General features: G+C 54.5%; 1 protein-coding gene across 1 annotated transcript; it reads left to right on the top strand.

Moving 5' to 3' along the window:
- Positions 1–310: 310 nt before the first annotated feature.
- Positions 311–7,067, top strand: RALGDS (ral guanine nucleotide dissociation stimulator; the record flags this gene model as incomplete). The annotated part of the gene is made up of 17 exons (XM_010012618.1): positions 311–421; positions 944–1,137; positions 1,533–1,607; positions 1,798–1,991; positions 2,401–2,522; positions 2,678–2,893; positions 3,011–3,114; positions 3,508–3,592; positions 4,278–4,355; positions 4,453–4,539; positions 4,839–4,871; positions 5,108–5,229; positions 5,402–5,497; positions 5,664–5,940; positions 6,199–6,444; positions 6,580–6,694; positions 6,892–7,067. Coding segments are annotated over 17 exons (2,331 nt in total), but the record flags the coding sequence as incomplete, so codon positions are not given.
- Positions 7,068–10,114: the final 3,047 nt, after the last annotated feature.

Here is a 10,114-nt window from a genome sequence, read left to right as displayed (position 1 = left end):
GTGCCCATTCTACCCTGTACCTGGCGCTGGCACAGCCTGTGTTTGCGGAAGGGTTGAGACACTGAACTGGGGGACATGGAGCAGACCGAGAGCAGCTTCCTGAAGTCCTGGCTCTGCCTGTGTGCAGGCTCAGGTGGGCCCAGGCTTAATCTGGCCAGAAAGATGTCACCTGGTTTGCATTTCTGAGTAGCGAGGGAGAGTCTCACTGGCTGCCAGCTGCTGCCTTTGGCTTGCTGGGATGAGCCTGCAAGAGCATCTCTGCCACGCTTTATTCTCCTTATTTCATGGTGTATCATGTCCTTTCGTGCAGAGCTCCACACAGGAGATTGGAGAAGAGCTGGAGGATGGTGTGATCTACAGCATATCCCTCCGGAAAGTGCAGCTCCATCACACAGCCAACAAAGGGCAGCGATGGCTGGGGGTAAGCTAGGGACTCCACCAGTCTCCTGCTACAGGGTGTTTTAAAGATGTTTTCCTGCCAGAGTCAGGGCTTTGCAGAGTTGATACCAGCACATGTCTTGCCCTCTTCTTGCTCTCCCAAACACTCCTATCCTGGAGGGTCCTTCCAAGACTTATCTGGGAATCATGTAATTACTGGTGGGATGTAATGCATGGGAGCACCTGCTGGCCTCTGCCCCATGGGAAGGGACATGGGGGAAACAACCTAAAGCCCATTTTGCAAAATGGGGCAAGTCTGATTTGAATCTAGACTTTGGCAACCTTGAGGCTTTTCCTGGCATTTCCCAAATGCTCGAGTTTTCTCAGCTGTGTTGCTGGTATTTGGTGTCTGAAGAGACCCAACTTCCCTTTCTCAGGCCTGTCATGAGAGCCCCAGGCCCTGTGTAGGGTGTCCGTGGTCCCAGCCTAGACCCGGACAGTGTCTTGTGAAGCTGAAAGTGTTTGTCTTCACCCAACCTACTGGCTTCTGATCTTGTCCCCACAGTTTGAGAATGAGTCAGCCTTAAACCTCTACGAGACATGCAAGGTACGGACAATAAAAGCCGGGACCTTGGAGAAGCTGGTAGAATACCTGGTCTCAGCCTTCAAGGGCAATGACTCTACCTATGTCACCATCTTCCTGTGCACTTACCGGGCCTTTGCTACCACCAAGCAAGTGCTGGACCTGCTGCTTAACAGGTGAGGCTGCCCTAAAGCCCCAAAACGCAGCTGGGGTGGTGTCTGAGCCCCCTCAACAAGGAAAGCCCCAGCTTCTTTTGCTGCCACGCCTCGGAGGGCTGATGGGCTTCTCCCAGCTCCATCAATATGAAGGTTTTGAGGCAAGGCAGGGAGGATACAACCTCCCAGAGACCTGTGGCCCTTCCAACTGGTACCCTGCTGTGAGGTGGCCAGTGCTGGCTGCTTCCCTATTCCCATAACATGGTGGCTGTGGCAGAGAGGAGGGAACAGGACAGTGCATGGGAAGTTCATCCTGACCCCCTGGCAGAGCTGGGGGTGATGTGGAGGGAGAAGAGGCAGCACTGAGAGACAGCTGAGTCCAGGATGCTCACTGCTTCCTTGCTCTGCCCCACCAGGTATGGCAAACTCCATGTGCAGGTGAATGGGGACCATGCCAGGCATGCTGTGGATGAGAGGATGGAGCTGAAGAAGTAAGTCTGACTGCACTGTGGGTGAACAAGATGGGTAGCTCTGGTGACAGCTCTTTGGTTCTCGCACAAAGACATGTGTTGTCCCTCTTGTCCCAGGGGTGCTCCTGAGGCTCATGGGGGTGCACATGGTTGTCTCCTGGCACCTGGTTCTCACACAGGCTTGCCTGTGTTTCCCCCCACCTCCCTGCAGCACCATCTCCTCCATCCTGGGTGCCTGGCTGGACCAGTCCTCGGAGTACTTCCGCAACCCCCCGGACTTCCCCTGCCTCAAGCAGCTCATCTCTTACGTGCACCACAACATCCCTGGCTCAGACCTGGAGCGCCGAGCCCGCATCCTGCTGGCCCAGTTCCAGCAGCAAGAGCGGAGCGAGTCTGAGGTGGAAGGTGGGGATCCTTTTCCCGCTTGCAGGGGGTCGTTTGGGGCTGCGGGTGGAGATAGTGCTGCTGGTTCGCATTAAGGGTCTCCAAAACCTCAGGTCTTGCCACATGGCTGAACCCCCATAAACCCTGCCTGCGTTTACATGGAGGTACACCGGGAAGCTAATCCAACTGCACCAGAAGTGGAATTTCTAAATGGATTAACTTACCTGCCTTTAATCCTTTGCAGATATTTGTGTCCAGGTTTAAAATGACTATGCTTTTATCTGAGCCTTTTTTATCGTGGTGTGAAGCCAGATGGGAATTAAGAGCCCAGGTGGTGGGATGTGGGTGTCTGCAGGGGGCTGGGGTGGGTCAGCATGGGCCCTAGCTCATGGCAGCACTGTGGTGCTCAGCTTCACGCCATCTCTCACAGCTGTGGACCACAGTGGCTGTGCCTTCCAGCTGGTGGAAGAGAACGGGGTCGGGGACGGGAAGCCGGATTTCCTCTCCTTCTCCCCGGAGATGGTAGCAGAACAGTTCACACTGATGGATGCTGTGAGTATTCATCCAACAGCTGGATCAGTGGCGCTTTGCCTGCCCGATACCTGCAACTCTGGGCACAGGCCAGTCTCTTTCCAGCCATCTCTTCCTCCTGCCTTGTTCCTTTCCCAGGAAAAGCAGACACCCATCTCCATGCCTTTATCTTCCAGGAGCTGTTTAAGAAAGTGGTGCCTTACCACTGTCTGGGCTGCATCTGGTCCCAGCGAGACAAGAAGGGCAAAGAGCACCTGGCACCCACCATCCGTGCCACGGTCTCGCAGTTTAATAGCGTGGCCAACTGTGTCATTGCCACATGTCTCGGAGACCGGTCCCTGAAGCCACAGCAGAGGGCTAAAGTGGTGGAGCGGTGGATCGAAGTGGCTCGGGTAGGACAGCTCACTGTCCCTGTCAGCCCAAGGGCTGAGGTTTTGCAGTGCATGAATCCCAGCAGATCCCTGAGCTTTCTTTAATGCTGAGTCCTGTCATCTCCTTGTCTGCTCCAGGAGTGCCGCATCCTGAAGAACTTCTCCTCCCTCCGAGCCATACTCTCCGCTCTGCAGTGCAATGCTGTTCACCGGCTGAAGAAGACCTGGGATGAGGTCCTACGGTACGGAGCACCTGCTGGGTCCATGTGGCTGCTGGGAGGTTTCAAGGCCTGTCATGAGAGCCCCAGGCCCTGTGTAGGGTATCCATGGTCCCAGCCTAGACCCGAACAGTGTCTTGTGAAGCTGTGGCTGCTGTGGCCCTTGAATGTGTAGATGGGATCATCTCAGCTCCAGCACTGGTTCTTGGAGTATGCCCAAAACACAGGGACCAGTGTAAGGAGTCAGGGAGGAGACAAAAGTATCATGACATCCTTTCCATGTGAAACACCCTGCAGTAGCCCCCAAACAGCAAGGCCCTTCTAGAGCTATAAGCAGAGCTGGGGTCATTTTGGTGAGCAGAGGAGGAGACCCACTGTGACAGCACTGCTGACTTTTCCCCTGTTTTCCTTGAGCAGGGAGAGCTTCCGCACTTTCCATGAGCTCTCCGAGATCTTCTCCGATGAGAACAACCACTCGCTGAGCCGGGAACTTCTCATTAAGGTATGAGGAAGTGGCATCCATGTCTCCCTGTCTTTGACATGGAGCTCAGGCTAGTGCCAGCACAAGTTTCTGTAGTGTTCCAGTCACCGGGATAAAGCCTTGTCAGTGCTGCTGAGGTGTCAGGCAGGGGTACAGGCAGGGTGTGCTGGGACTGGGGTGCAGGCAGGGGTTTTGGACTAGGCTGGGCTTTCTGCTTCTCCACCAAAAAGTCAACACTGTCTGCAGCTTGCAGAGAAATATTCAGCAAGCAGAGACAAGCAGTGGGACAGGATCCAGTGCATCAGGTCACAGCTTCTCCCCAGAAGCAGCTGCATTTTAACAGCACAGTGTGAAATCCTCTTGATGTCAGGTAGGGCTGTAGGGTTTGTGGAAGGATGCAGCAAAACTGTTCTTCCTCCCCATGAAGCCTCTCTGCAGCTTCCCAATTTGGGGGCTAAGAGGACACAAAATGCAAAAGGGAACAAACCATTTCATTGAGAAGGTTTATACAGAGCTGGAAATGGGAGCAGCAGTTCCTGTTCACGAAGCCGCTCCTCCCTGTGAGCCATGTAAAAGCTCAGGTTTGATTTCTTCCCTCTTTCCCTCTGCAAGGAAGGTTGTACAAATAAAAGCAGGTGTGAATTTTAGCTCATCTGTTAGTGCAATTTCCCACCTGTGCTGATCCCCACCTCTCCCCACCATCCAGGAGGGCACGTCCAAATTTGCCACCTTGGAGATCAACCCAAAGAGGGCTCAGAAGCGGCAGCAGCAGCAGCGAGAAATGGTGAGTCTGGCACAGGTGCCGCTGTGCCCCCTCCCTGGCGGCTGCTCAGGCTGGTCCCAGCTCTCTTCTGACCTTGCTGTCCCTTCTGTCCCCACAGGGTGTGATGCAGGGCACCATTCCCTACCTTGGCACCTTCCTCACAGACCTGGTGATGCTTGACACCGCCATGAAGGATTTCCTGGACGTATGTACCTCCATTTCTGTTCTCCCCTTCCTCTCCTGTCTCTGCGTGGCCACCTCAGAGCCTGGGCTGATAAAAGGAGGGCTTGTCCTCCATGCATCCTACATCGGACACTGCATCCTCCACATCCTGTATTCAACACTGCACATCCACCTCTGTCAGCCCATGGAAATGGGCCAGTCTCACACTGCCCCTCGGCAGGGACACAGGCACTGCGGTGGCAGCGAGGCAGGAGGCAGGGAGGGATGAGAGCAGTATTTTTCTGCCTGCTGCACACTGACATTTGGCTCCCTCTTTTCCAGGGGGGGCTGATCAACTTTGAGAAGAGAAGGAAGGTGAGAGCTTTTCCCTGTTTGCAGCACAGCAGGGTGGAAGGAGGAGGCTGACTTGGTGCTAGCCCAGGATATGCCAGTCTCTTTGGGGTCAATCCCTCTCCTGTTTTGCTGTTATGTTTTCATTTTTGGAGAGGATTCTGGTCCTTTATATCTGCCTCCATACATGGGGCTGGTCTGTTTTGGAGGAGGCTGTGGCTGGCAAATAGAAGTGGTCTCACGGCCTCTATTTACTGCAGGAGTTCGAAGTCATTGCCCAGATTAAGCTGCTTCAGTCAGCTTGCAACAACTACAGCTTCACGCAGGAGGACCAGTTCGTGGACTGGTTCCACAGCCTGGAGCGGCTCAGTGAGGCTGAGAGGTGAGTGTGATAAGGGACGAAGGCCGTGCTGCTGCTGCTGCATGGGGAGGTCCCACCACTGGTCTCCTCCAGCTGATGAGCAGCAGCTGCCCCATGCTCCAGTGTCTGTGCTGCCTCCTCTCCACAGCCATGGCAGCATGGAGAACTCAAACCCTCATCTTTCCCCTCCTAGCTATGGGCTGTCATGTGAGATTGAGCCACTGTCAGAGTCAGCCAGCAACACGTTGAAAGCAAAGAAAAACACAGGCATCATCAAGCGATGGAGCGAGTGAGTCTGCTTGTCCCTGGCAGGATTGCAGGGTGGAGACAGGGGCCAACGTGGGGCATCTCTGGCTGAGCATTGCAGGGAACCAGGCTGGGGTGGCCACTGTCCTGCCAGCCAAATGCACACCCACTCTGCCCCCTTCTCACCTGCCCTGCATCTCTCCTGGCAGCCGGCAGCCACCAAGCACCGAGCCCTGCGCCAGCAGCAGCTCCCACTCAAAATCCTTTGACCAGCTCAAGTGCGGGCAGTACCTGTGCAGCGGGGATGCCACTGACTCAGTGAGCGTCACCTCTGCTGGCTCCAGCAGCTCCGATGTGGAGGAGATCAACATCAGCTTCATCCCCGAGTCCCCCGACTGCCAGGAGAAGAAGGTATGGGGCAGCTTGTGGGGTCCAGGCCTCTGGAGGCAGGTGTGGCCATTGCGTGGGGACTGCCCCAGCGCTGGTGCTGGCACTGGGTCTGGGGTTTTCCCAGGGGTTGTTTCTGACCCGCTGGGGTGAGGGAGGCCCCTGCCCTTTGCTGCTCCAGCAGAATGGCAAGGCTCTCGCACCTCTGGTGGCTGTAGTCATGTCAGTCCCCTATTGTCACAGGTCAGTGAGATCCCTCTGGCCTCCCTCCCTCAGCGCTGGTACGCCCTGTCTGTGGCCAATGGAGAAGTTAAACCCACTGTGTCCTCCGCATCCCCTCTCCTCCCTGCCCTCCAGTTCTGGGAATCCACCTCCCTCTCCTCCCTGGACACATCGGGCATCGGCTCAGGCTCCAGCAGTGCCTCGTCCTCTTCCGTCTCCTCCACACCAGTGACGGCCTCCCGTACCCACAAGCGCTCAGTCTCTGGCATCTCCAGCTACTCCTCCCTCTCGCTGCCCCTCTACAACCAGCAGGTTGATGACTGTTGCATCATCCGTGTCAGCCTGGCTGTGGACAATGGCAATATGTACAAGAGCATCCTGGTTAGTGCGGGGCACGTGTGGTGATGCCAGGAAGGGGTGGCTCACCCCACTCAGATGCAGGCATGGCCCATTTTGGGAGCAGGCCATAGTGAGAATGTTTTGCACCCCTGAGTTAATAATGTTCTCTGCTCACAGGTGACGAGCCAGGATAAGACCCCAGCTGTTATTCGCAAGGCCATGGCGAAACACAACTTGGATGGGGACCGGCCTGAAGACTATGAGCTCGTTCAGATCATCTCAGAGGAGAGAGGTGCGTGCTGGGGTGTGGGGGCTTTCCTGGGGTCTGCATCCCCAGCCAGGCATGCAGCCCTGCAGCCTTGCAGCCTGGGCAGCACCAGCTTGGAGCTGGACTTGGAAGTGTCAGCACCTGGAGCCAGCTCTCAGCCCCACTCTGGCCCCCTTCAGGGAAAGGGTGCCCAACTGACCCCCATCCTTGGTCACTTCCAGAGCTGAAGATCCCTGACAATGCCAATGTCTTCTACGCCATGAACTCTGCTGCCAACTATGACTTCGTGCTCAAGAAGCGGGGCTTCTCCAAGGGGGTGAAGATCAAGCACGGCTCCAGCTCCACGCTGCCCAGGATGAAGCAGAAAGGCCTGAAGATTGCCAAAGGCATCTTCTAGCCTCAGCCCCACTGCCACCCATCACCAACGGGGCCTTGGGGGCAGGCTGATCAAGGCTTGGCTGCTGCCGGTCCTTGTGCTGCCTGGCATGGCGAGAGGAGCAGCCCGTGCCCATGGGTCCCGCTGTGAATCGCCCTTCTGCACCAAGAGCCGGGCACTTTGGCAGCCGGTGTCGGGCTCAGCCCATTTCAGTTGGGTCCTCATTTCTGCACAGGAACGAAGCAGCAGGGGGCCTCTATCCCTCTCTCTCCCTCTCTCTCTCCCCCTCCCCCCTGTGTGACAGTAGTCCAGCCCAGCCGCTGGCCAGCTCTTAGCTGGAGCCACCTCTGCCATAGGTGCCTTGTGTCTGAGTGAGCCAGGGAGTAGTGACTCACAAGAGGGGCCATTTGCAAGGAGCAGAGCACAAGCACATGGTGGGGTGCTCTCCTTCACAACTTCCCTGGCATTGTTTTACCTCCATGTCCTTCCTCCCCGGGATAACTGGCATCGCTGTCGCCAAACATCTCTGCCTGTCCTTCCTCTGGGAGAAGCCATGGATGCCCTGGTCTGGGAAGTGAGCTGGAAAGGATGCAGCCCTGCACTGATGTTTGGAGCCCTGTGGAGGAGGGCGGTGTCCGTGCCATGATGGATTGGGTGCCTTGTGCTCTCAACAACTGAAAGCCTGCGTGATCTCTCCTCTCCCCAGTCCAGCGTGTCCTCAGCTGGACTTTGACAGCCTGTGTTCAAACTTGCACCAAAGATCAAACGCCAGTGTCTCTTCTGCCGTCGGGGGAAGCTTTGGGCCATATCCCCAGCGCTGCCAGCCCATGAGGAGGAGAGCAAAGTTCTGTCTGAACTTGTGTAAATAGGGACCTCGGGTCTGCGTGGGCAGCTGAGGAGCCAGAGCTCCCGGTGCCCCAGCTGCCACCCCTGACCCACAGAAAGTGCCACTTGTCTTGGGCTTCAACCACACTTTTTCAAACACTGACCATGGGAGAAGCAGCACTGAGACTTCTTTTGTATAAAACAAAACAGTTTACTGATTTTTTTTTTTCCCCAATATTTATTGGTTGTAAATAGAAGAGTCAAACTTGTACATTTTACTAATCCAGCCTCCCCGTGCCCTGCAGTCCAGTCCTCCCCACCCTGGTATTTAAGGATGCCTGGAGGGACAGTGGAAGCAGCAGAGTTGCTCTGCCATGCTCATGGGGTGCAGACCCTGCTGGCCATCCCCTTCCTTGTTTCTCTACCACTAGTCATTCAGGCAGGAGCAGAGGTGTTTGTTTTAATCACTGTAGGAAACACTAACCAAAAGGGGACCTTTTTTTACTCCTGCCTCCCTCTTTTTTAACTTTCAGAGTGCTTCCTTCCAGCGTATCGTTCCTGTTTGCCTCTGTCCATGCTCCTGGGGGTTGCAGCACCTCTTCTGTAGGAGAGGGGCCTGGGCAGTGCCTGGGTATGCAGCAACGCTGCATGGCCACACTCAGGGGGCTGAGGCTGCTGGCAGTGAGCTCTCCCAGCCCTGTGTCCCCTTGGGTAGCATTGCCCATCTCTGCACATGATGGGAGCCCCTGGCTCCCTGACACAGGGGTAGCCTCCTGCCTCCCACCCTGCTCAAAACCCAGCCCCTGCCCTTGGGCACCAGCACCCAGTGTCTTCCCTTTGCTCTATGCTGCCAGCTCCTGCCCACCCTGGGGCCATGGTGGTCCCCCTCCCACTGGTGTCCCCCAGCAGCCCACCGTCACCAGAGGGACTGGTTGTACCGTATGTATTTTATACCACTTCAGTGAAGGAGCACACTGCCTGGTGTGACTTGTACACAGCAATGTAATTAGTCTTTGCAATAAAATACTGATGCTCAAATGTCTCTGTCCCAAGCCAGAGCTTGTCCTCCTTCCCTAAAATGCTAGCATGTTCCTGGAGAAAGAGTAGTAGGGCTGACTGGGGAAGTTGCTACCTTACATGAACTCAGCTGAGCTGAGCTTTTGTTTTGTATTTGAAGTAAAACACAGGCTTTTTGTTTGAGGGACCAATACCTGATTTTCAAATGAAACCTATTCAAATGAACCTGTGAGTTGCTGGGAATTCTGCATTTTCTGGTTGCGTCCAGTTTACTGGGTTTACTCCTTTGGATATAAGCAATGGCTTTAAGAGCAAATGCAGTGGTTGGTCCTTATGATTCAGATACAGTGGCATCATTCTTTTGGTGCTCAGGGGTTTATTTCCTATCATGGCCAGCATGTTTATTTTCTATTCTATAACTGCACAAACAGCAGTGGAGATTACTTGGTATGGTTATTCAGAGCATGGATACTAAGGATGCAACAGCACGATCAAGAATTTCTCTGTGCCTGTGGCTATGTAGATCAATTTAAAGGCTAAGCTTTTGGAAATGAAACGATTGCATTGTACAGACAGGACTGGTAATGTTGTTACCTGTTCAGGCAGAATTAAACATCCAAATTGCTACAGCCTTCCAATACAAGGGAATTTTGAAAATAGCTGGAAAATAAATTAACTCTTGCACAAGTGCCTGCTGGCTCCTTTGGCTTCGGGCCTCCTGTTTATAGAAAGCCTGTGTTTTTCTTAGCATTTCCAAGAATGTTTATTCATGGTGCCTGCTAAAACCTGAGCACATATTCTTACATGATAGTGCTATGTCCACTGCATCTCTCCTTTTCTTCTTAGTGCCCTGCTGCACTGCACCGAGAAGCTTAAGTCCATTACACAGCCACTCGTGCCTCAAAATTCCCACATTGGTATGACCTACAACTTACCTTGCCTGGAAGTGCCCCTAGACAGACCAACAGATGTGCAGCCCCCCTTCTCTTCCTCCCCCACCCCCCAAAGTCTTAAAGCCATAACGATGCCTTTGTACCTACAGTTGCAGCCTGTGCTACCCTGAGGTAGAAGCACAAAGCAAAGCACAGGATCTCCCAGCGAGCCATGGTGAGCACACACCTGAGTCCTCAAATGCAGCTTCTTGCATGGAGAGACACATATGTAAATACATATGTATCCAGCAGCACAGCTAGGTGTCACTGTGTGAGAGCCCTGCAGCTGTTGCT

The sequence above is a fragment of the Nestor notabilis genome, unplaced genomic scaffold (genome assembly GCF_000696875.1).
Source record: "Nestor notabilis isolate BGI_N333 unplaced genomic scaffold, ASM69687v1 scaffold17374, whole genome shotgun sequence".
Lineage (NCBI taxonomy): Eukaryota > Metazoa > Chordata > Aves > Psittaciformes > Psittacidae > Nestor > Nestor notabilis.
Note: the sequence above shows the minus strand (reverse complement) of the source record. Positions and strands in the feature narration are given on the sequence as shown.